Here is a 26,300-nt window from a genome sequence, read left to right as displayed (position 1 = left end):
ACAATAAGATTTTAACGATAAGGAAGTGCACCACAAGCAATAATTCACAGTGTGAATATTAAGTCCACTTTTATGGATGAGAAACTGAAATAAAGAGCAGGTAAAAAGCACCCCTGCCATAGATGCAGGTTTGTATTTGCCAGAGTACCCAGCATTACATAGTCTATTTATTCAAATATTACCGGATATGGTTTGCATTGACTTCCATCACAGGTGGAAACGTGGGATACAGAATTTCTGTCCACCCTTGAAATGACTTAACCAGCCTCACGCAGCCACAGCTGAGATAACTTTGTTGATGATGAAACCATCCTTTCCTTCCCCAAATTCCCTCCCCCATTTTAGAGACCCCTTCCCACCTCTGCAAAAAAATGACCCAGCTTTAGGCTCCCACCAGTGCTACCACCCTTCGCCCACCTCCTCCGCTCCCCGCTCCGCTCACGTCCTGCTCCCCAGCACCCTCCCCGCATCCTGCGGGACACTCAGCGGGAAACCCAGACCACTAACCCAGCAGAAAATTCTCCGCATTTTTGGTTGTTGGGTTCTTTGTGGACGGTTCAGCAACTGCAGCTGGGAGAGTTCCCCAACCCAGTAATTCAGAGCGACGAGCAGACACGTGCATGGATGTGCAGCACAAGGGCCAGGTCGTCTCCTGACTGCTGCAGGACGCGGGGTGGATTTTGCTCCGAGCAGCAGCTGCTGACATCAGCTCCTTTTCAGATCATATGTATGTTATTTTAACCATCAGGTGCCCTATGCTGTGAACATTTCAGAGCAGAGATCCTCCTTAATGAGGGCTTGGTAAAAATCCAGCAAACAGCAGACACCACTGCAAACAAACAAATAAGGAGCAATCAACTGAACTGGCTGCTGGAGGAACCAAGGCGTTTCCCAGTTCAACCCCAGATTTCTGCTTCAGCCTGAAAATGCAAGTACGTCGTTCAAGCGCTCCTGTTCCTTTTCCTTTGAATGGCCAACAAATTGATGGGGAAATAGGAGAACGGAGAGAAAACCACCATCCCAACCGGCCGGTGTATCCCGGGAAGGTGCTTATTCAAGCTTTTCAAGGCTAACTATAATGTCAAAGGACTCGGACCTATCCAAGAGCCATCCGTATCCACGATGGTGCCCCACTCCCACTGATAAAGGAGGGGATGTGGAGGGTCAAGGCCACACATAGATAGTATAGCTAACTCAAGGAATTCCTGAAGGAAATATCAATTGTGGGTAGCACCAGAGAAGCCTCATCTGAAGGGGACACTAGGGCGCCACTCGGAATATAAGTCAGTAAGTCAAAAAGCCAAGAGACTCATGCATTAAGCACTGAAAAGTATTATATGACTGTGCTGGCATTTATCGGCCATTAGACGTATCAAAGGACCTGAAAGAAAACAAAGAATATGAATGGCTCGTTTGGCACTGCAAACAGTTCTGCTATTTTGCAAAGTACGGACAGCCTTGGTAGCACAAACTGATGCGCAAGGACATGATTTCCTACTGGATAATGACAAATCCTGAAGCAAAAGCTCTATCAGAAAATGTCTGGGCTCACTTGGCCTTGCAATTATTTTCTTCTCTTTGCTTCTTGTTCATCTCAGGGCTGCCATTTTCAGGGTGTGTGTTGAAAGCTTAACTGACTCATAAATGTCAGTGCAAACCTTAACCTATAAAGTCAGGCATTAAAATTTCATGGCACCGGTGTTGAAGACAGCACGGTAGCACAGTTGCAATGGTACGGAGCAAAGGCAGCACTTGGGATCATGAGAAAGGAATTCAGTGGGGCTGGGAAACTCCTGTTTTACACACAGGTGAGACACTGCCATCCTGTAGCCTGGGTGTGCCACCACTATGGCCTTGTCCCCGTTAAGTTTCTACGTTTCAGGAGGAAATGACAACGCAACCTTGCACGCTGCCATAGCACCTTCTCCTCTGGCTTCCCAGCCAGACTGTTCCCAAAGGCACTGCCAGCAACTGCGGAGGGCTCCTCCTCACTCCCTATCTAGCTCCTGGTATTATTTAATATCTTTTTAACCATATTCACAGAAGCACAACATAAAGAACAGCTGAGCAAGCAGCAGGCTGGGCAGCAGAAGAGATGCTTCAAGTTACTTCCTTGCACGGGAATGCGTTGTGCGAGCAGAGTCCCGCGGGAGTGATGGACGCCATGCACCAGGAGTGCCACGGTCTTCCCAGCTTCACGTTTCACGGAGGCACTGCTGGACACCTTGTTCTGCCACAGGTAGCACAGAAAAAATTACACCTAATCGCTCTCCGTTGTTGTTTCCTAAATGAAAGGCAGGTGAGCTTCTGCCCTGAGGGTTATTGCTGCTGATGGTTTGGAATTGCTGCTGTGAGTCGCACACTGCAACAAGCCACGCTGACCAGGGCACTGTGCAGCAGGGGACACAGCCATCTGCGGCCGGATTCTCCGGCTGAACCTTCCCTTCAGCAAAACAGCAAGGAAAACGGCATTATCAGCAATACTGCACATCTTCCCTACATTCTGTCGTCTTAGCAGGGCCTGCCACGGCTTCTCCTCAACCTGGACCTTCACCCACTTTCTGCTGCCCAGAGGGAGGCAGAGGAGGCTGCGTGGGAACTGAGCAGAGCCAAGACTGACCCCGGGGAGCCCCCGAAGAGCAGGAGGAAACTGCCAGGCTGACAGGACTAGCACCAGTAACACACATATCTACGGGATCATGCAATTCAAGATGGCCCTAACAACTTAAAATCAAGGCGGCCGTGAAAGGTAACCTTATTTTGCGTAAGTTTGAGGGTCAGTTGTCTGAGCTGATCTCACCTTCCTTGCGCAGGCTCTGTCCTGCCTCCGTGCTCCGATTTACTCTGCACTCATCTTCACCTAACCCTGCTGCTCCCCCTGCGCACGCCTGCGCTCTGGCAGGGGTCCCCCCTCACGCCCGCCGCCCCTGGGCCCGGGGAGCGTTACGGAGCACACGACACGACCCTCACCTGCCTTAGCTGTGCCCACTTCATTTCTTTCAAAGGCTGAGAAATTGCCCCAGATTTGGGGACAATAACAGGCACGCTCCTGACACCACAGCAGCTCTGCTGCAAAATTCACACCCTTTCTACCCAAACCAGAGCAGGCGGGTACCGCGGCTGCAGGATCGTGGTTCTGCTTTGTTTCAAACACAGCAAACACAACATCCCGCTCCATCTCCCACTCAGACACGGCTCCGCAATTTTTGCTGGAACTTTTATTTTTTTTTAATTCACCCCGAGGTAAAAACTCATCACGGAATGGAACATTTCGGCTCAAACAAATTTGAAATGTGGCAAAATTACAAGCTAATGGGAACAGGATCTGAACTAGGGGGTGCTGGACAAGCCTAACTAAACACAGCACCAGCAGCTCCACCTCTAAAGCATATTTTGACCCGCTACGTAATTAGACACAATTCCACAAACAGGAATTATGTAAACCACTCCGCATATATTATTTTCAAAAGCCCCAGCCATTCACTGGATACATCTTTCCAGCCACATGGATGCAATTACAGAATCGGCACCCAAACTCTCTGGGACAACCAGAAAAGAAAGAAACGGGTAAGCCAAGATCACTGCGAGCACACTCCGACTTAGCTTCATTCAGACAGGCATCACAAACCCGCTTAATTCTTAACAGACTGCTCTAAATGTCTTTATAAAATGTCTTTATCCCCTCAAGTCTGCACCCTTTATCCCACCCGTATTTTTCTACAGCGCAAAATCCGCTGCCTGGTGCAAACAGCTCACCTCTTCAAAACAGCCTGCTTAGAGGAAAAATTAACACTGTCATACAAAGATGTCATAACTGTATATTAAAAAAACAGAGGAACTGGTCAAGCTGAGTAACGCAATGAGACTGAACTGCTCCTCTTCCTGGAAGACTCATAAACCTGCCCATAAAGGCTATGAACCGGCGTTTTCAAAGATACCACCCCCTTGCACGGCTTGGATTATTTTTCCGTGCCAGATGCACGTTTAACAGAGTAATACAAACACTGCAGCTTCTTAATATACTCTTTTAATAACTGCGGCAGTTTGTAAGCTATTTCCCTCAACATGTGACTAGTTATGTTTTTAGTAAGCCCATATGAAGAAGAATCCTTCAGCAGCAGCTCGCACAGTACAACGAAGAACTGAAGCGTTAACTGTTATCCTCTGGCAGTATGGACAGTGATTACAACACGAAGCCCAAGGATATTTCACCTCCAGACCTGCCATCGTCCTGCTGTGTGGAGTAAAGTCTGTTCCTAGCAAACTCTCCAAGCGTTTGTGTTGTGAATAGTAAAAGGCATGGCACGGTATACGCCACTTCATAAAAAGCACAGAAATCCACCTACGTACTACAAAACATTTAGCTTTTCATCAGGTAAATATAGCTTTGTGTCCCATCCGTTTGTTGAAAGAGAAAAGCTGCACAAGTGCTTCCACAGAACAGGAACTCGTTAAAAGCAACTTCTCTGGACCACGTTGCACTCGGCTTGACGGAGCAGTAGGGATTCTTCTCACTGAACACCTGCTGTCAGCAAAGACTCCTCGCATCAGTCTGATGAAGTACTTCCCTAATTTCTCATCATCTTTCACGGATTATTCCGTATACCTTTCAAGACAAACCCAAGAGAAATGCCCATTTTTGTCAAAGCATGTTTTCACAGCAGCTGGAATGGCCCCTTTTCAGTGCTTTACTATGCTATAATCCAAGATTAGGAGCCTGTAATAAAAAATAGCCATCAGAGATGCCAGCATAGTATACCACTGGCCTACAAGTCTAGTATTTTGGAAAATCCTAAGCTTTTTGCATTTTTCAAGGTAATTTTTACAATGTTGCTTACATTCAGTCCTAATCTGTTGCTTACAAATACAACACAACAGTGTCTTGCAATGGTGAATCCCATCATTTCAATCAAATCACAAAACAAGTGGCAAATGACAAAGTATACTTGAAGAAGTTATGTCTTCTGCACATTTACAGATCAGAAAAGAATATGTTTTGACCAAGAAAGAAGAAAAAAGCTCATATATCAGAGGAAAATAATCTAAACTTCAATCACATCTAAAGCTCCGTTAGCAGGTTTGTCGTATGATCCTTTTGAATTTCTTGTACACTCAGCAACTAGATCTGATAGTAAACATCAAACCGGGAAGGCAGCTTTTGAAAATCCAGGCTCAGCTGATAGAACTCTTTTAAGTCAAGTTCAAAGTAAATTTTGAAGCTGAGATAGTGTACTACACCTGAGTGTTTATGCCATTCAATAGGAGAAATAGGCAGCTCCACACTGTAGTGTACCCTGGATACTCCTGCCTAACTTGCATCTTCTCTGCTTTGCGTCCCGCCTCCGAAATTAAAAAATTAACAGAGCTAAGTAACTCATGACAAGTTTAAAGCAACAGCAAGGGAGTTTTACTTTGATGTGCTAAAGTAAGCAATATATAACACAAAAATCAAGGCAAAAACCACCCTGTTCTGCTGATCAACATTTTACACTCACTAGAAACTCCAAAAAGCCCCACACTTTTTGCTTGAACGGACACAGTACAACTCCCCTGTGAGCTCTGCGCTTTCATCCACGAGCAAAACCTATTTCACCTCCATGGCATTCAAGTAATACTGCAAACTGTTACCCTGCAGGCCACTATCCATCTCCTTAAGAGCAGATGAACACTGGAACTCTTTAAGAGATACGACTTAAGATATTCTTCCTAAAATAACACTGTTCTGCTTTCGCTGCTGATGGTAAAACCTGCACGAGTGTCAGTTTGCATAAGAGAATTATCGGAGTGTACACCAAAAAAGTCAGAGCTTGTTTGCTATCACTTGATTTCTATCATAAGCAACTTACACTATGTGACCTGCAACAAAAAACATTACCTACAGACTTTTTCTGCTGGAAAACTGAATAAACAGAAGGTAAAAGTCACCTGTGCTGCCACACTGTAACATACTATTATTAATAAAGAATGATTTTCAGCAAATCTGCCCTATCACCACACACCAATGAAAAGCTGTTCTAAAATTTTCCCCAAAACCATAAGAAATACTCCAACAATGACTTCTACATTTTCCATAGGATGATAGTCAATATTATGGGAGATCACCCACTTTCATGCCCCCTGAGTGAAGAATTGTAGAATCATACAATCGTTTAGGTTGGAAAAGACCCTTAAGATCATCAAGTCCAACCGTTAACCCAGCACTGCCAAGCCCACCACTAAACCATGTCCCTCAGCACCACATCTCCCCGGCTTTTATAGACCTCCAGCGATGGGGACCCAACCCCTGCCCTGGGCAGCCTGGGCCAGGGCCTGACAGCCCTTTCAGTGAAGACATTTTTCCTAATATCCAACCCAAACCTGCCCTGGCGCAGCTTGAGGCCGTTCCCTCTCGTCCCATTGCTTGTTCCTGGGGAGAAGAGACCGACCCCCCGGGCTCCAGCCTCCTTTCAGGCAGTTGCATCCATCTCCCCTCATCCAGATCATCAATAAAGACATTAAACAGAACTGGCCCCAGTACTGAGCCCTGGGGAACACCACTGGTGACCGGCCGCCAACTGGATTTAACTCCATTCACCACCACTCCTTGGGCCCAGCCATCCAGCCAGTTTTTTACCCAGCAAAGAGTATGCCTGTCCAAGCCACGAGCAGCCAGTTTCTCCAGGAGAACGCTGTAGGAAATGGTGTCGAAGGCTTTACTAAAGCTCAACTCCGAGACAGCCAAATTTCTGCCTTTCTCCGAGAAGCAAGCCACAGCCTGAACCAGGGAAGTACGGGAGCAGCTGCATGGAACCAGAGGATGCTGAGCTCTCTCCATGTGCCTTGCACAGTGCTCTCCCAGCCCTGCAGCCAGCCCGAGGAGTGGTAGGGACTTGTGTCCGAAGTCTTGGACACTGGAACTGGCACTGCTCGGAGTGGGAAGGGAGGGAAGAGTTGCAGCACCAGCCTCTGCGTCCCGGCGCTTTCTCCAGCTAGAGGAGACCTCCAGAAAGCAGCACATTTAACAGAGCACAACCCTTTTCTAAAGACAGTATAAATTTATGCTATGTTTCAAATTGGAACTGACTCGATCATTTCAGTAGAAATTAGGATAAAAGGAGAAGACCTGGTAATCAAACAAAAATCCTGTTCACAGGACTACAGATGACTTTCAGATGAGTAACCAGCATTTCCCTTGCCAATGTTTCAACATTGGTATGACTGTATTTTGAGCCAACACAAAGGACAGGGGATCTAGTCCTGGATCTGGATCTCTTTATCTTTAAGTGCTGTAAAAAACAAGGACAAATTAGATATACTTAGCCATCTGTCAGCTTTTATAGAAAAACTGGAGCATACTCTTACCTTCACAAATTCTGTCCAGTCGCTGCCGCTTGACTTTGTGTTTATCCACAAGTGCCATTCTTGACGGTATTTTGTGACTTTCTGATTCAAAACGCAAAGCGGTCCCCCAGGAGCTTAGGAAAATTCACAGGAATCGGCGTGCATACCGCCACAGTCGATCCTGCAGAGAAACAGAAGGATTCGTTAGGATTTCCAGCACACCGGGTGGGACCTGCCCGTCCCCAACAGCAGAGCGGGTTTCTAGAAGGCCAGCTGCGAGTTTAGGGCTGCTAGCCCCAGCATCCCACCGGTCACACACCTTATACTGCAAATCAAGCTTACAGTCCCTTTATCTTCCCTGCGATCAGAAAAAACAGCGTTGTACACAAGAGCTGCTGAAGCGCTGTATGGCCTTCCCAGTTTTATTTCTGTCTTAAAAATCTATTCCTAGCAGATAAAATCGATTAAGCTATTTTGTAGGCTCACAGACACTGAAAGATTATTAGAGAGTATATAAAAAAGGGAAAGTAGTTTCTGCTCTTCCAGTACTTTCACACACATATGCACACACAAACCACTTTCATGTCTTATTTAAGCCTTGCCCTGTAAAAGTCACCAGCGGACCTTGAATTTGCAACTAGACCTTGATACATATTCCAGCTGTCACTGCAGCCTGTCCTTACCTTCATATTTGAAGGGCTAGCATTAAACTTTGGGTGCCAGAGCTGTCGTTTCTCGCATGCACACTTTTAAATGCCGATGAAATAAAGCAATCCATAAAGCGGCATGGGTGGCTGATTTATAAGAAATGCTCTACAAAGGGACAGCAGCTGCAGGCTTTTCTGCGTTTTGGTGACACAGAGGAAGACCCTACATGGATCCTCCCAGGTCCGATGCTTTTGTTCCCACAGAGAGCCAAAGGTTTGTTTAGAGCCTGAAGGCTCCGAGCTGAGCTCAGGCTGCAGACCCTGAGCGTGCCGTCGTGGCACTTTTACCCAACAGCCGCACTGCAAAACCCAGGTATGAGCTTTTCAAAGCAAGTTCCACAACAGCATTCATGAATTGAGACATTGAAAAAGAGACCTCATGCTGACAACTGAATTCAAACAATTCAACACTACACACACTAATGTTTTACTGAGTTATGCTGTACTACAGTGATTCAATACCCTCTTTTATATTTTAAGGTGAAGACATACGACCCTGATACAAGGTACAAAACCTCCAGGGATGCATCCTGCTCAAAAGGCTCCTGCCCCCCCCCATCCATCCACCACCCTTTTAAGCCTACACAAAGGTGCCGAAAGAGCAGAATTAGCGGAAAGCTGTGATTTCCAGAACCCAAGCAAAACAAACGAGCAAACACCACCATGTTTTTGGAGGCCTTGCAAGGAGAGAAGGGGAGGAGGCAGGCAGGCACGAGTGCAAGCACAGCAAGAAATCCTCTCCTGAGTGGCCATCTGTATCATGCTGCAAAGTCTCAACCACTCTGCATACAGAGTACTAGAAAGGGTTAAAAAAATAAATAAATTCTGAATAGCCAGTAACAATCACAAACTCGGTACCACTCGGTCAAATTCACCCCCAAACAACAAAAACAGCTCCCCTGTGGCAGGTGAATTTTCACACTGCATCATTTGCAAACAAAATTTTCACGACAGACTAAAAAACCGCCCGGTTCCCATAACACAGGACAGACGAGAAGGCGACACCGTGAACCAGGAAAATCCAGGCCGATGTCCAAAAGTTGACCTTGGGCAACGTCTTTAACCTCAACTTCTGCTTCCCCTTCTGTAGAGCAGCGATAGCAACACTAACCCATCCTCTCAAAACACGTCAGGTTCTTCACATGCCCGTAGTCCGGTCAGGCGTTTCTACCTTGCATTTTATTCCTCTGCAACAGCTTACGGCTCTCCTAAAACCACGCCAGTGAAGCAATAAATTCCCAGAAAACACAGTTAACAAACGCAAGAGGCGAGGGCTGAGCATGCGAGGGGTAAAGGCTCTAACAAAGCCGCTGCATAGCGAGATGACAATTTCATGGAGATTATTGTTATTATTATAAATGGTTATCAATTATGCATCACATTGATAGTTAATTTATAAAAGGAAAAGGCTTGTGTTGGTACAACTGAATTCTGACTAAAGGAAGATAGGCGATTTCCTGGTAGTTAATGGCCAATTTCCCAGCAGCGCAACTGCAGCATAATCTCTGAGATTTATAGCAATAATTAATTGATTTTTTTTTAAACATAGGGATGCTAAAGAGCACGATTCCCACTCACATTAATAATTCATGCAACATTCTAAAAGAAGCAGAAAACTTCAATTCCAGAGGCAGAAGCCTGCTACAGTCAAAATACTTCTTACAACAAAAATTAAACTGTTAGTGTAGCTAAAGCCAGAGTAGCTAACAGCATTTCCATGATCAACATTTAAAAGTACACACATGAATTTTTACCTCTATTACATCCCACTCCACTTTCAGAGAGAAATAGCAGCTTATAAAAAAGTCATGTCAGGAGAGAAAAAGTTCGCATTTTGTTCTGAAAATGCTCAAATGGTTCACTATGTTGGGTCTGCAACACTTTTCCCCTTTTATTTTCCTAAACAAAATCAATATGCAAAGTGTATTTAATTTTGACAGAGTGCATTTCCTGATGGACGAATGCTTCCATTAAAGTTCTTTTCTCCTGCCATCTCAATTCCCTGCATTACTCCCTGGAGGAAAACTTTCTACAAAAGAAACTAATGAGAAATTACTGCTCATATTATCAGAATCCCGCACAGCTTAATGTAATGCCCATGAATGAACTCCTTCCTAATGATGTTAACTATTCCATCTTTGTTTGACAGGTGTCCGTGATGATATCAACCAGCAACAAAAGCCCAACTCAGAAGACTTATTAAAAATGTGGCAGGAGCTGCCGCGCAGGATTTGGCAGGGATGGATAAAATGGAGAAAAGCAGATGTGCGGGGCACAGAAACAAGCGGATACTCCCCAGCCTTCCTATGAAGCTGTAATTAAGAAAGCAGTTCTTCCATTTGAGGGCTGGAGGACGCAATTAGTTGCGCACCCAACTTCAATCTATCCTCAATGATTTCTACATCCAACCCAATCTCAAAACAATCGCAAGGCTAAATGTCCCCCACAATAAAATAAATACAATCAGGCTAGGCAGAACAAAAATCATGGTCAGCAATTAAAATACAAGAAAACCTCATTGTATAAGGAAATTTGAGAGAGAGAGGCGCACGCACAAAAATTACACTTCATCTTCAGCAAGATTAGGAAACAAGTGAAGTGATTTACATACAGTAATTGCATGGCTGTGTTAGCCTCCAACAGTGTCTTTCAAAATGTAAATTTTCTTGAAAACCCTCGGACACGATGATAGCCCAGCAGTTTTTTTATTTATTTAAAGAAGGAACGTACTTAAATACAGTGTTTTAGGAAAAAAACAATCCTGACGTAACACATTTAAATAGCTCCTTAATACTGCCCGTTAAATACCACAATCCATGAGCCAGAAAATGAGAGCAGAGAAAGCTGTGTTAGGGCTTATTTTTCCTGCTTTCGATGGACAACAAAGAGAAAGAAAAGGTGATTTTCCAAAACAAAATGCACTGTTAGACAAAAATAAGAGAAAGGTGACTTCAGGAAGAACGTGTTGTCTTCTAAGCTCTCCCTCAACTGGCCCTGTTTTATCAGCTTTTCACAGCACGCGTAGGTAGCACAGGAGCACAAACATGGGCTACATCCATTGCAGAGCATCCCATCGCCCGCACCACCACCAAACCACGGCGGCACCCAGCAGGTGCCTAAGAGCCCCCCTTCCCAGCGCTCCGTGCAAAGCCGTCTCTCACACGTTCCCTCTCCGCGCACAGCTCCGGGAAAGCGGAATGGTGTTTCCTACACCCCGTTTTGCGACGAGCCGAAGCCGATGCAAGTGCACAGCCCCGCTGCAGCGCCGCAGGCTTTGGTTAGCATCATGAAACCGCGCCTCTGAGTCCTGCCCAAACCGCAGCTCATCGGCTAGGATGCAATAAAACCGCGCTTGCTGCCTTTCGAGCTGTGAACAAGTGGTACGAACGCACCGCTTCTGCCAATGAATACCGAGTTGTAGGTTAAGTGGCATTCCTCTTTAACTTCAAATACAAGCATCTTTCTAAACCATCAAAAAAAGCACGCGCACACTCCCAGGCCCTTAGTGCAGTCACAAACCTCTTGCTCACATTTCCGACTACATTTTCCACCCTCTACGAAATACGGCATCAACAAAATGGAGATTCCCTACTACAGAAAACTCCTAGCTCCACAAACTGCAAAAGCTCCTATTTCCATCCTTCCTCACATCTAAACTGGGTTTCCACATGTACAAGGCCTTACTTAAACAAGGGAAAATCCAGTCCAAATGTTTTGATGATACCATGGGACATTTCCTAGGCTCTTGGGAAAGGAAAGGTTCCCGGAGGAGGTTTTGTACTCGTGATTACTGCAGGACATCAGCCCTCTCAGCTGGAAGGAGACCAGGATGCCCAAGCGGTCCATAATGGTGAAGTCCGTATCTGCCGATGCCAAGGGCAACTCTCCCTGCAGCCTCCTTTCTGTTCAGGTCCAGTTTTCCAAAGCTTGATCGCACTTGAATTGAGATTTCAATGCAAGAACAGCCCTCAGAGCTGTGAGCTGGTTAAGCCCTGCGTTAGCATCACCGGGTGCTAACTATTCTGAACTAGCTGGCCATTTCCACGGCTGATCATTTCAGACATCGGCAGCTGCCGTGGGGAGGGCAGGAGGGGCTGAGAAGTGGAGTTTGGCGCAAGAAAGGAAACGCGGGGAAAAGAAAGAAGGAGACACACAGAGATAATGACAGGGGAGGGAAGCGGACAAAGGAGACGGCACAATGCAGGAGGAACACTTTGTGAGCACTGTGCCATCCCTCCTCCCTACGCCGGCGGCACATCCTTAAGTGGGATGCCTTGCTCACCTTCTCTCCCTAAAGCCCTGGCACGCCTGCAGGGGAGGAGGGAAGCACATGGAAGGGAAGGGACAGACAACACGATCCTTCTTGAGATCCTTTTTTTGGATGTTTTCTTTTACACAACAATAAAACAACGTGGGGAACTCACAGTGTCAAGACACCATTAAGCCTGATAGCCCAGCAGGAACCAAAAATGGATTAAACATTTATACGGGTAGTGAGAACAAACATAGATTTTCATTAGCCAAAATAAAAAATAGGGTAATTTTTTTTTTTAAACGCCTGAGGGATGTAAACCCTCACACTTGGGAAGAGGAATCGCACAGTTTCTGTGCGGCCAGGGTTCGGACTTCTGCTCCATTAAACACTCTCAGCCATTGCATGGGAAATAGGATGCTGGGGGGAAAAAAAGGCTTTTTTCCCAGTTTCTGGAAGAACTACCCTGGCTGTACATCAAACCTCAGTGCCAGGCTCCCAACAGCCTGCATCCCCCCCATGGACCCACGGTACCATCGAAACAGTGAGGGCAGGACTCTTGCTACAAAACCATTGTTAATTAGGTTTAATGCTTTGACTAGTTATTGGTACGATTTTGCTGCCGCAGAGCATTCAGCGATGTTTTGCATTAAGGCCCCTCCGTGGGAATGACTGGATGACGCCGCGGGTGGCAATAAGCGGTTTTTGTCCAGGTGACTCGCTTGTTTTCCACCCAGAAACTTAACGACCAAAGTCTTGCCCCTCCACTGCCTACCTGGTGCCTTCCCCCCAAAACTGCTGGGGAAAGCGCGCTCACCGGGTGCCGCAGCCCGGCAGAGAAAGCAGGAAGGCAGCAGGTTAAATGTGCTTCACGGAGAGCTGGCACTCCCACGTTAGCACCTGCTGATGGCAAATAAAGAGCTCTTCTGCTCTTCAGCGTACAGAAAAAGAGAATAACATGCTGTAGGAGTCTTGCGCTGAAGAACTGGTAACAATTTTGAGGAACTTGCTATTATATGAGTGAACAAAATGTACCATAACGGCATATGAGCCTGCACATCTGTTGCTAAATTAAACACGCTATATAATGATGCAGACCACATCTTAAAACGTTATGCAACAAGATACAGACTGTGCTAAAATAATAAGGCTTCAAAGACAACACCGAGGGCCTGATCTTGCATTCCCTTCAGCCCTTGAAAGTCACGGCGAGTATCCCTCATCAGTTCTACTCCATCAAAGCTACTTGTTGACTCAGTAAAAGACGAATCACAACTATACATATATGCCCTTCAAAGGAAAGAAAAAAAACATATGGGTTTGTAGCATTTTCCTTCCTCTTCATCTTAATGATGCATAAAGCATGAGAGAGGTTTTTATTTGGATCGGTATTTTTTTTTTAAAGTTTCTTTAAAAATCGTATTTCAGGTTACAAGCTGTGCTCCAGATTGGGTTCTTGGTAGCCAAAAAGATGTTATTGAGACCTACTGAAATGACAATATTCAAGTTGCCAGAATAGCCGTGGTACAAAAGAGAGGGGACTAAGATACCTATTTTATTTTTCAACTTTTTTTTTTCTGATTTTATTTTCCAGCATCAGTGACTAGTTCTTGGCTTTGAGAAAAGCAGATCCGGGCACGCTCCCCTGTCAGGCAGTAACAGCCCTCCACGGATCCTCTGTGAGTTTTCAAGTAAAACTAGGAAATGCCAGAACTGGCACTCCTTTCATTCCTAAAGCTAAAATACAAACAAGCAACCCAAACAGACAGCAAGAAAATTGCTTTAAAGAAAATACCTGTCATCTCTCTTTCTGGCATCAGAAGCGAAGCCGGTCGATGCTCTGCTTACCTTGCACTGACAGTCTTCAGGGGCGCGGTGGTGGGCAAAACAAGAACCAGGACCTGAACCCAAATTATCCACTTAGCTTCGAGAGCACCTAATCCATCTGCTAATTAATCATGGGCCTCCTTCAGCCTCTCTTATCTTGTTTTTCTAAGTATCTGACGCTGATAACGTGCACACTGATATTGCTACAGCACATAGCTGGCTGGGAAACCACCCTGAACTTTTGAAATAAAACAAGAGGAAATGATACATAAATAATCTTACAATCTCCAAAGGTCCCTGCCATACTGAAAAATAAAATCTCATTCTACATTTTACCAGAGTTCTTTAAATGACTTGTTATTTATTTTCAATAATCGCAAAGACTAATGCTTGAGCGAGGCGAACCTTCGCTGTTTGCACATCTGGATAACCAAAAGCTCTCCTCTACTCAAGCCGTTATTTGCTCCTGTACCAAAATCAGCACAGCCAAATTAGAAACCCCGAGAAAGACTGTTTGCTGGTTTGTCGGATGAGCTATGCAGTTACTTGGCCATTAGAGGGCATTTTATACTGCAGAGTGAAGCGCCAGCACACAGCTTGTGAACAGCATCACTAACCCCCATCTGGAGCTGCTGGAGAACAGTTTCTGTCTACTCTCATTTAGTAATTGCCACTTTTCAACCTTTCCATATGCTGTATATAGATGAGCAAGCAAGAGCAAGGACAAGAGGAAAATAAAATGAAATAGCTATGAAAAAAAGTCCTGTTTAAATAAACACTTTGGTGCACAGCTGTTGTTGCTTCCAAGGTTTGGTTTTGTTCAGTTCACTTCTCCCCCCGCTAACTCCAAGAGAGCAAACTTCATCCTTTTTACTCTCACAAACAGCAGCTTATGTTTTAAGTTTTGAAAATGATTAACCAAGAAAAACTGTAAAATCTGCCACGGCACTACTACCCATCTCCGGAGCTAGAGGGGAGAGCTCATCTGTCTCCGGAGCTGAACAAAGGCAAATCCAGCTTTCTCACAGCTGAGAGGTAGGACACAGCCACTTACCTTCAGACGTCTCCTTCTAGTTACTACTATACTGCTAAATGTGAACTTTAAACCGTTTTCAGCTTCTGCTGGCTAGGAAACCACACAAAGCCACCCGCTTCCCTGCTTCGGTGGTTTTCCTCTCTCCATCTAAATACAAATCAAATTAGGAAAGAGACGGATATCTCGCTATACATCTCCAATATACGTATGTTTGTAATCAGGGTGGCCAAACTTCCTGAGTACAAGCTGCATACCAAAATCTTCATGTGGCCGAGAGCCACATCCTCCCAACCTCCGCACCCCCCTCCTGCCGCACACGCACCCCGTGCCCCCCTGTAAAGCCTCACGTTTCTCCCGTCCCCGCGACTCCGTACCGCCGATCTGCCAAGCCCACTTCCCTCGCTGGTCTCCATCCGAAAGCACAGGGCTGGCAGAGGCCGTGGCCACGTTTTGCGGCATACTACAGGAGCACCCAGCGCTCCTGCCTTGATTAAATATCTGTACATAGTATATACTGCCACAATACTCACAATTTACTCCTGAATTCCTCCTTAACAGAAAGTTCAAAACAGCAAGCACGGCAATAGCAAGACTACCAAAAGGACCCTGGATACCAGCACTTCCCTTCAGGTGCCCAGGCTAGAAGACCAACACTAAACCCAAGACCACTTGTCTTTGCAACTCTTGCAAGTCCTTGGCTCTGTATCGCTCCTAAATAAAAGAAATAATAAAAGAAGCAACTAGATGAGCGCATCCTTACAAGCAAACACATGGGATACTCGGGGAGCACAGTGCTGCTTTCCTCTGCGCCATCTCCGCCTGGCAGTCTGTCCACAAAGGCACCCCGCTCCCGCAGCGGCGCACACCTCGTATCCTGAGTTGTAAGGTGCATCAGCGGGGTGACGTAAGACAAGAGCACCCTCATTCCTGCCAGCACAGCCCACCTACAGACCTACAGGATATGAAACTGAGCGTCTCCAAGTCTGGAATACTATGCTTCACTGGTAATTTATTAATTCTTCCATAATCAGGATCAGACAATTAAATCTTACATGAAGACCCAAGTGGCTCCGGCAATGAGCAGTGACACAGGACGTTTTCCTTGGGCCCTGTCCCACAGTGGCCAAACACTACTGCAGGACAATGGCTACGTATTGTGGAAGGTACCTTGGTGGCCTCAGCCCAGCTCCTTAGGGGACGCATGCCCATCTCCCAGTGAAGACCACAGTGGTGCACACCAGCCTGCACCTTCATGCCTCAGTATGGACCTAGCTCAGCCGAAGAGCAGAGATGAAGGCCCTCGTGCCCCATCTGCACCATGGTCCAGCTGACCAGGAGACAGCCCCCCACTAGCACACCAAATTCCCCCATACGGAACAAACTCCCTGTGTTTCTCATTGTATCACAGATATCTCAAGCTTACTTTTTCTGTCAAATCTCCCAGAACCTGTCCTGGGAGCTCTGCCTGGCCTGGGAACAGCAAAAAGGAGCCGTGACACTTTTCTATCTCCAGGAAATCTCTGGAGTTATAATTTGCCCTTATCTTAGTGCTTATATTTACAAGCCACTCTTACATAAGAAGTCCTCATCTGCATTGACTTATTTAGCAACATGAAATAAAATAGCCTGAAGCTATTCATGTTGCTTAATGTACTTTTTTTTTTAATGTAGATGATGCTCTGTGTAAAGGAATATTCAAAGGGGAAAACTGTGTTTTGTTTGTAACACTTATTACTATCACCGAAGAAAATGTGTTCTAACAAGTCTCCAAAGGGGGAAACACATGTAATACCTTTAACAGCTCAGCTAATTCATCTTTTGCTGCCCGACTGCTGGCAAAGTCTCAAACAGAAAGTCTCAGAATGGAAATGTGGAAAACCCTGTTTCTTGTGGTCCGAGATCTGTTCCCACTATAGAACCTCTTTCCATCGGAGTGAGTCCTGTTTGTTTTCAGCACATAGCAGCTTTACTCTAAAAAAAAAAAAAAAAAAAAAAAAAGAGAGAGTTCAAGAGTTCAAGGCTACGTCTCCATTCAGGCGTACACCCACAATGCAAACCGGTCTCTCCGTCCTGCGCTGAAGGCATTCCTCTCCCCACCACCTACCTACAAAAGGGCCTTGTCTGAGGGAAATGAGAAATGGAGGAAGGAGCAGGATGCTAAGAACCGTGGAGACAAGGAGACCCCAGACAGGTGCTGGGGCATCGAGGACCAAGGAGGGCTTGGAACAAGAAACGGGTCAGGGATGAGGATGGAGGGTGGCTTTTGGAGTAAGCAAGGGTCTGGGGAGCCCCGGGCGACCCTCCTGCCCTTGGGGCTCCCCTCATGCAAAACTCATGCTCCAGACAACACCAAGCCCCACTGGATCAGGTATAAGCGCAGTCAGGATGGAAACGTGTGAGTGCTCCGATGAAATCCCACGGGAAGGAGCTCAGAGGGACGCGGGGCGGCTCTGGGACGGCTCACCTGCGAAACGCTGCCTCCTCCCGCTCCTCCCAGCCCTCCAGCCCTGTCTCTCCCTCTGCATCTTGCTTTTGCTGCTCTTGCAGCATCGCTCATGCAGTTTAATTTCCAGAGGAGTGAAAGGAGAGGGAAAGAGGGAGCCAAGTGAGCAGAGAGAGGTTTAGATAACAGTAATAAATAAGATGAAATAATTCTCCCGCCACTAACTTTCAGTGGTAAGTCAGAGTACCCTCTGCAACCACCACAGGTTTGCATAATCTACACATCTTTCTTATAAGCCTTGCCAGCTCGCTGTAGCAAGGCTATTTTGGGATTTAACAACACTCAGGTTATTGACCTAAATTTATACAGGCTCATCTGGAGCCATAACGGTCCATTGTGTGCCGAGGCCTGCTCGGGACGCCTTAATACACAGATTATTGATGCAATGAACTGTGACGGCTCCCAGAGAGCTGTTATGGTTTATTGTAGCAACACCTACTCGGGGTCCCTTTAATGCACAGATCGGTGACACAATACACAGAAACGGCCACTACGTGGGGATGCATTCTCCCACGGATCACTGACATGATAGACCGCAATGGCTCCAGCCTCCTGCCTTAATGCAGCGAGCAGGCAAACACGCCGAATCCCCAGGTTCCCAAATCCTGGGGAGCTGCGGGTGGACGGCCGAGAGGCGTGGGGATGCTACCCCCCTGCCCACCCAAACCAGCCGGCTCCGAGAGGTGACATTTGCAGAAAGCAATTTGCTACTGAAAATAAGGATTTATAATGAAAGCCCCGGCGGGACCAAACTTTTAGCAAGAACAGCCACAGGCCTGCATTATAGATCAAGGCTAAAATCCTGTATGAGAAATACATGGAAATTAGCCAGAAAAAATCAGTGTCCAATTTTCAGCATTAAAAAAAAAGGAAAGGAAAACATTTTATGTTCCAAAAGAACGTGAAGAAAGCGAGCACAATAGGGAAGTGCACAAATATCTACATTTCTCCCTTCTTTTCCTCTTGAAGAACAAAAATAATTTTAAGAGGCTGAAAGCTACGCATGGTTTAAAGGCAGTCCCTTGTGTAGGGAGACCTCAGGCTGAGAAAAGGAAAATTAAAACATTAACGCTAACCAAGTGTTCACAGGCTCCTCACAAACAGCAGCGCCCAGTTCAAAAAGCTGCAGCTGGCTTTCCACTACCGCGTGCTTCTTCCCCACTATTTACCAGGAGCTTTTTTTACCATTGGTGACACTTCACATTGAAAACTGCCGTTAAAAATAGACTATTGGTCCTCCCATTTTCACCCTGCAAACTCCCTCTCCTCCCTTCCGCCTCCTCGCACGCCTGCTGGTCTCCATCCCGCTCCTCTTGCCCCGCCACCAGCCGTGGGGTGACGGAGGGGTAAGCGGGGGGCTGCCTGGCCACAAGCCTGGGGTCCCCACTGCTGCCCCAGGACCCCACCCGACCCCGCAAGCATCCCTCTCTCATTTCTTCCCAAAGCTGGTAGCAGGCTTTATTTGCAGGAATGAAGGCAATGGGTCTATTCCGTATCTTCATTTCCCTTCCCACCTGCTTTTGCAGATGACATGAGTCTAATGCTTTAAAAAAAACGCACCCAACACGAATGTTTTCTCTATGGCCTTAAACTCTGCAATCAGCAGCTCAACCGGGAGTGTAGGGAAAGAAATTCCTTTGTTATCTTGTAGCTACTTAAATGCTGAACCTTCAAAACCTCCTCGGGAAATAGGTCTGGCGAACGGCTGCCGCTACTACAAGGAGCCCTGCACAAGAGAGACTCGAAAATCAATATCCTTCACCCAACTTATCAAATTTACCGAGGACATTTATACAGTATAATTAAATAGAAAAGAGATACAAATACAGAAGAGTATTTGCACGGCACTGCATAGCAATTGCATTATCTCTGGAACAGAGGACACTTTGACAAAAAGGAGGGAAAACACCATATATCAACCAAAGAAGCCGCATGGAGCACAGGGAAGGTCTCCGCTCTCATTGCTCACAGGGAATGTTTAACACTTAAGTAAAGACAGCTGCAAAATATACACCAGCATGTATACCTAAGGCATTTCTGCAGGTCCTGTTCGGTCAGCCAAAACGATGCCATCAGAGCGACGGCGGTGATGAATATGGTCCAAAACACCCAGTTGCCTCTCACATTCGTGTAGGGTCTCCAGCACATGTTGGGGCACTTACCCCTCGCTGGTGTGGAAGCAAAGCAGACACTATTATGTTGCTTTTCAGCATAAGAATGTACCAAGTAAAATCGATTTTGCCCAGTAATCCGCTCGGTAAGTCAGTGATGTTTTCCACAACCAGCAGCCGTCCCTGCAGACTCGCAAGATAAAATCTTCTATGCAAGGTTAAACCTGGGAAAGGCTGACTGCCAGCGCAGGGCAAACTAAAACACCGCGGAAAAGGCAAACTAGATTATCTGGCTATTTGTTAAACAATTCTTCTCACAGGCGTTGTGTTACAAGCGTGCTTTGTGAACGCTCCTTGCTTTCAGGTAGAGCCAAAGAAGCTGGCTCCTTGCTCAAAGTCCCTACAAGCAGCACACTGCCGTAGACACGACATCTCTCTTCCCATGCTGACCTCAAAATTCAGAATAGCTCAGCGCGGTGCTGGACACACGCTCAGGTCTGAGTGCTGGTGAGTGAAAGCCAGGCGTGTTTGCAAAAGGCACCGAACTACAGGCTTTCTTCCACTTTAGGCTCAAAGGTTTGATCTTCACCATTGCCTACAACAATTAGGCAGTGCCTAATTACACTGACCAATAAAAATCGACACACAAGATGGGCAGGATTCTTACCACTCAGATGGAGATGCTTAGGATGTGATCATTTTCTCCGACCAACCTGCCCAGGAAGACATCAGCAGATAACGTGCAAGATGGACTGAACAGGGGCTGATAGAGGACACGCAGCACCTGGAGCAGGGGCAGGTCGCACCGTGCACTGCTCCCACCGCATCTCAGCTGGCCCAGAAGCAGAGACGTGGCCTTTCAGCAACATCCATCGCTGCTCCTTCCCTGCATGCTGCTCCCCCCGCTGCCAGGCACCACGGGCAGAGGGGAAATCTCAGCCATCCGCTTCGTGATACACTCATGGGGAAGAGTGAGTATCAGGTTAAAGGCTTCTTTGTTGCCTCTCTTGTGTCTTGATTTGGTAACGTGAATCACACCCCACTCTATTTTGAGAAATCCTTTATTAAAAATGCCCGTGAGTCATTTTCTCTAAACTTGAAACTATAAAAATGGTAATGTTTGGGTAATACTCAGGAATTTTTAAGATTTTGCATACTTTTCTTTTTAATTGAACAGGAAAAGGAGGGTAACCTGACCCACCGAAAGAGCTTTTTTTTCCCTTATTTGTCCTGCACAGACCCACTGCTCTGGATAGAAATCACAACTCATGGAGTAAAACTTCTGAACACACTCCACTAAACACATATGGAGAGTAGAAAGAAAGAACAAATACAAAACAAAAAACCTCTTTAGGGAAACGCCAAAAACCCAACAAGTGACAAGCTGGGAATCTCTATCAACCTACGTTCAGCATGGTATTAAAAAAGGCGCTTATAAAGGTAATTCCATTAACTTTAAATTAACATATATTCCTTTCCAGGTGGCATAATTCAATAACTAAAAATCATACTGGTATTTATTCGTACCTCCAATGTCCCCCACCTGAAATCAAAAGAAGAGCGAAGGGTTTACTCTCCAAATGGAATGGCACTAACCCGGCAACACAAGCTGTGCACCGCAGAGCGCAGCAAGCCAATGAGCCCTCAAGCACCACAGTCGTGGAGACACCTCGCCCTCTTGATGCCACCAGATTGGACACTACTGCAACGCCAACTTTGGAAAAAGGCTCTTCACCAACACGGCAAGGTCTCAAACGAATTCCCGGTATGCACACCAGCCTGCCTCCACGTTTCTCTCCTCCATTACCTCACTCCAGGGCTTGTTCCCGTGGTCTCCATGCAGGACTGGCAGAAGAAAGCAGGCTCTGGCCAGGAGAACCAGCAGAGAAACCTCCTTCAGCTGTCTCCTGGAAGAACTAGGCATCTCTGATATTCTTAGACACACAAGTCATGCTCAGATGTGTATGTCCCTTCGCCCAAAGCAAATTAAAAGACGGCAGGAACGAAGAAGCTTTACTGTTCGTTCCCACCACATTTGCTTCCCAAACTGCTTCAATTCCTTCACAGATCCCACCCAGCACCATCTGCAGCAGCAGATCTAGAGACGCGGCAGGGAAGACCACATGGCAAAAAAGCAACGCCCAGGTGACATCCAAGCAGAGCAGCCTGGGATGGAGCTGAGATCACTTTGACTCCGTTCAGCAGGACCGAGACCCACGGGGCAGCAGCAGAGGAGGCACCTGCAGGTGCCAGGATGGCTCCAGTGACGCAGGGAGCGCCGAAGGGAAACCACACTGATGGTTTCCTCAGCTCCGGCACTGCCACCCTTTTACTGTCGAGCCTGGAGGTGCCTCCAAGACCCCTTTCATTCTGCTCAACCACCACAAACGGGGATAAGGGCGACGGACTTACTGCCCCAGCCGTGGCGTTGCAAGTCCAACCTGTGCAAGGACTGCTAGGGAAAATATTATAAAGGGAAACTCGTTTCCCCCGGGCTGCCTGATAGAGCCCATCAGAGGAAACATCTGCCATCCTCCACGGAGGACAAAAATGAGGAGGAAGTGGTTGGTCCATCCAGAGAAAAGAAAGTCAGAAACATTAAAGGCACATGGGTCCTGACCAAGGCGGGAGACCCACTTCTGCAGGCGGGTCTCAGCAAAACAGGTTAAAAAAGCAGTTTTATAGACTGCCGAGTATGAAAACGGCAGCAGCCCGCTTGATGAGGTCAGGGACTGAAGTGGTCTACGGTACTTGTAAGAGAAAACATCTGTTCGTGTTAAAAGGTCAGCAGGAAATGAATGCTATTTACTTCGTCCGTATTGGTTAGGCCACCGCTCCTCGAAAGAGAACCACACATGGCTTAACTTAGCAGCGTTCAGGGAACGATGAAAGCCCTGCGGCGGCCATCCCACCGGCTGCCCACCTTCCAGGCCCCTCGGTGGGCCCGGGAACCCCCGGAGCCACCCTGGGGAGAGGGGAGATGGCCGGGGCGGCCTTCCCCTCGCAGGGCCGCCGCAGGCAGCCCCGGGAGCCTCCCGCCGCCTCCCTCCCTCCTCACGGGACACCACCCTGCACGCTTCGGGGGGGGGGGGGGCGAAAAAAAATCCTTCGCGCCGCCTCAGGAACAAGCCGTTAAAATAAATCCGTCAACATAAAAGCGAAAAAACAAGACGTTTCTTCTGAAAAACAGGAAGCGTTAGGTACATAGCAGCTTAAAATAGAGCCTGCTTGATTTATTGGCGAAGCGTGGGTCCCAAGGGGTCATGCCTTTTTGCATTTTTTGTGATTTTTTTTTTTTGCGGACAGGCGGGCTCACCTCCACGGCTGCCCAGCGGCCCGGGCGCTGCTCCCCACCGCCGCTCCCGGGCCGATGGCGGCGGGCCCGGCCACGCTTCCTGTGAGCGGCGCGGGGGCTCCCACAGGAAACCCTGACAGAAAACAACCACCAGCGTGAATCAGGGCTCGCTCCAATAAACACTGGGAATATTTAAGGCTGGTACCACCTCGTTAAGACTCAGTCTGAAGTTTTAAGTGCGTAGGAAACCGGTTTCAAACTTTCCCCAGCTGGCTCTTCACGCGTAGGGAAGCGCAGCGTTGGCCAGGCGCGACGAGCCACCGACGCCTAAGGACAAGCTTAAAATGATAAAGCTCTGATCCCAAGCCCGATGTCAACAAAAAGTTCACAACCAAGAAATAACAGGACAGCGCTTTCTGCAGAACAGAGGAGGGAGGAAATTTTACGCTCCAGCTTTCCATCGAGGTTGTGCGACATTTTCCTATTCCTCAGTAACTCCCCAGTTTGGGCTTTGCCTCTCCTTCCCCACAATGCACCCTGCCCTCCTGATTCAGTCTGCAGAGGTGGAAAGCAGCCGGTTTTTTTGTCTTAATTAAAAAAAAAAAAACAAAAAAACAAGAACAACACTCTCAGATGATCTAATGTAGACTAAAACAATGGTGCTGAAGAGCAGGTTGAGATACTATCCTTTTCCACAAACCCTGGTCTACCGATCAAGGCTGCCCACAAGCCCTGCTCGCCTGCCTTCTCCTCACACCACACCAGATGTGAAGGGGCCCCTATCGTGAATAGCTAATTATTGGACCACATTAAATTATTACTCAGATTAAGATTTGTGGGTTTTCCCCTAGCCTAACAATACGCCTTTGACAGCAGCATTGCAACTACACTAGAGTAGGAGCAGCAGTCTAGCTCCATGCGCAATTAGGCCAGCATGTGGATCTTATTGCTCCTAAGGACTCTTATTTGATTTCCCGCACCACCAACTGGTGAGAAGTTTTCAAGTCTAAATACAGAAGAATTAGATCACTCTTTGGGGTGGTCGCATCTGGGGCTGGAAAACCAGATGGAGCGCGTTTCTCCGAGCCCTTTGTAATTGAACCGGCACACAAAGTTGCTAGGAAGCAGGCAAATACAATCACCGCTCTGGGGCAGCCTGCAGCAGAGTTGGTGCCGTGTCTGCCAACACTCGTAGACACCATCTTAAGTGCTAGCAGGGAAGAATGGTCTCATGGGCTGGGATTTATAAAATATCATCATGAACCTAATGCAAGCATGCAGGAGCTCTGTGACTCCTGAACATAAACACCTGCACCCACGGTCTTCTCACGGTGCCACCCAAGGAACCTGGGAGATGGACGATTTCTTCAGTTGCCTAAAAATGCAAAGCTCACAAGAGCAAGCTGTGAAACCAGGGAATGAAGGGGAGAAAGAGGGAGAGGAGGAGGGAGCAATAAGGAAGCTTCAGCATTTCAAAGCACAGAGAACCAACCAAGTACAGAGATGGCCACCACGTGTGCCATCGTGTCTTGCAGGCTGGATGCAGCCTACGAACACTGTCCTTCCTGGGGCCCAGGAAGGTACATATGACAGAGCACAGGATGGTCATTAAGTCTTTCCTAATCAAAACATGCTTTGTAGACTGAGCGAGGGATGAAGTGGTTTTAATCAAAGTTTGGCCAGCAGCATTGCATATGCACACAGATACGTGGCCTAATAGGACAAGTAAATCCGTATCTCTGCAGCTACCGGAGACCCGTCTGGGAATCTACACCTCCACTACATCTAACAGGACGAACAACAACTTCTTGCATTGCTCCACCATTTCCAGTGAGGCAAACGGAGAAAACCTTCAGCTGGGGCTGCACGGCTAGAAGGCGCGTCCCCTGGCTGGTGGATAGGGGATCCCTCTCTGGAGGGTGCACCGGATAAAATTGAAGAAGGTGCTGCGAACCAACGCAGCCTTAGGGAAGGCCACCCTGACAGAAAAACCACTGGCCCTCCAAGTCATGGGGGTTGGGCAGGAGGCCAACCACCTCCTCCCGGAAAAAAAAATAAAAAGTTGCAGAAACGACGAGCATCAACTTTCAAAAAAAAAACCCCGAAATGGCGGAGATGGAGAAAATCAGTAATGAAGTGAGGAGGAGGAGATGGAACTGGATCGGTCGTGTCTTGAGGAAAAAACCAACAGAAGACTGCGCTGTGGCCCTTGGGACTCCAGAGCACGCAGCCGCAGACCGATCGAAGTGGAAGAACGATGTTCGTGCCTTGTGTGCCTCCTGGCACTGAGAGAATTCAGATCAGAAACGGAGAAAAACAGCTGAAGAAACTATCCAAATTTTCTGATGCAGCCTCCATTTCACTTCAGCCATCTAACTCGTACCAGCACGGCAGTGTCCTGCCCTGCTTGGCTATTTGGAGTGATGGCTGCAGGAACGTGGAAGCCAACAGCTATGCTGGAGAGCAGCGTCTGCTGCTTGTGAGTCCTCGGCACTTCTTCACACCTCTCCTCTACACGGGGGCAGGAGGCTGGTGGTCCAGGAGCTGCTCTGAACGCCTGCGTCGGCCCTGAGCTGGGGGCTATTTCTTCCCTGGAGCCAAACAGTATTGGTGTGGACTGCTACAAAACGGCACAGACTTTGCCAGGGAATGGCTGCTTTAGAGACAGAAAAGGCATCTATTTTCCCTGGTGCTTAACCATGTGCTGGTTTAAAAACCTGTGGGTTTAAAGACCTCCTTATCAGCAGCTAACACAGAGCACGGCTCCCCATGGCGCAGGAAGCGTACCGAAACCCCACTTTCCTTTCCTGCTTTTTCCCCCCCTCCTTGGAACTCAGAACACGCAACAATAAAGTCACAAGTCAAACCATAATAATGAGGCGAGGAGAAATTTCTCCACCAAGTGCTGAGTTTGCAAGCGGAGGAGCACTGGCAACCGGCAGCTGCCCGCGCGGCATCCCTCTCTGTGCCTGCTCCTCCGACCAAATACCCCCAAAGCACAGCAATTTGGAAATTAATTAGCAATTCAAGCCTAAGCAGAACACCTTTAAATATTTTTTCGGGACTTTTTAAGAAGGAAGCAACAAGTAGAAAAACAAATAAACGTCCAGAGTCAGCACTTCACCACTCCAAAGAACACATAAGTGACTCATTCTTATGAACATGGCCTGCATATAAACATTCACCTCGAAACTAATCCTCTGTGCAATACCGAATCAGAAGAGCAAAGAGGATGGTAGGGAGATCAGA

General features: G+C 47.2%; 1 protein-coding gene across 7 annotated transcripts in view; it reads right to left on the bottom strand.

Moving 5' to 3' along the window:
- CTBP2 (C-terminal binding protein 2) overlaps window positions 1–26,300 on the bottom strand; it is a 145,157-nt gene that overhangs the window by 57,672 nt on the left and 61,185 nt on the right. For 2 of the 7 annotated variants that reach the window (XM_082310808.1, XM_082310809.1), the window contains exon 2: window positions 7,342–7,501. In XM_082310808.1, coding sequence (XP_082166934.1) covers window positions 7,342–7,399 — 58 coding nt within the window. In that variant the 5' untranslated portion in view covers window positions 7,400–7,501. The other 5 variants (XM_082310810.1, XM_082310807.1, XM_082310811.1 and 2 more) reach the window with 5 other exon arrangements.

Source organism: Platalea leucorodia (genome assembly GCF_965183815.1).
Source record: "Platalea leucorodia genome assembly, chromosome: 4".
NCBI classification, from domain to species: domain Eukaryota; kingdom Metazoa; phylum Chordata; class Aves; order Pelecaniformes; family Threskiornithidae; genus Platalea; species Platalea leucorodia.
Note: the sequence above shows the minus strand (reverse complement) of the source record. Positions and strands in the feature narration are given on the sequence as shown.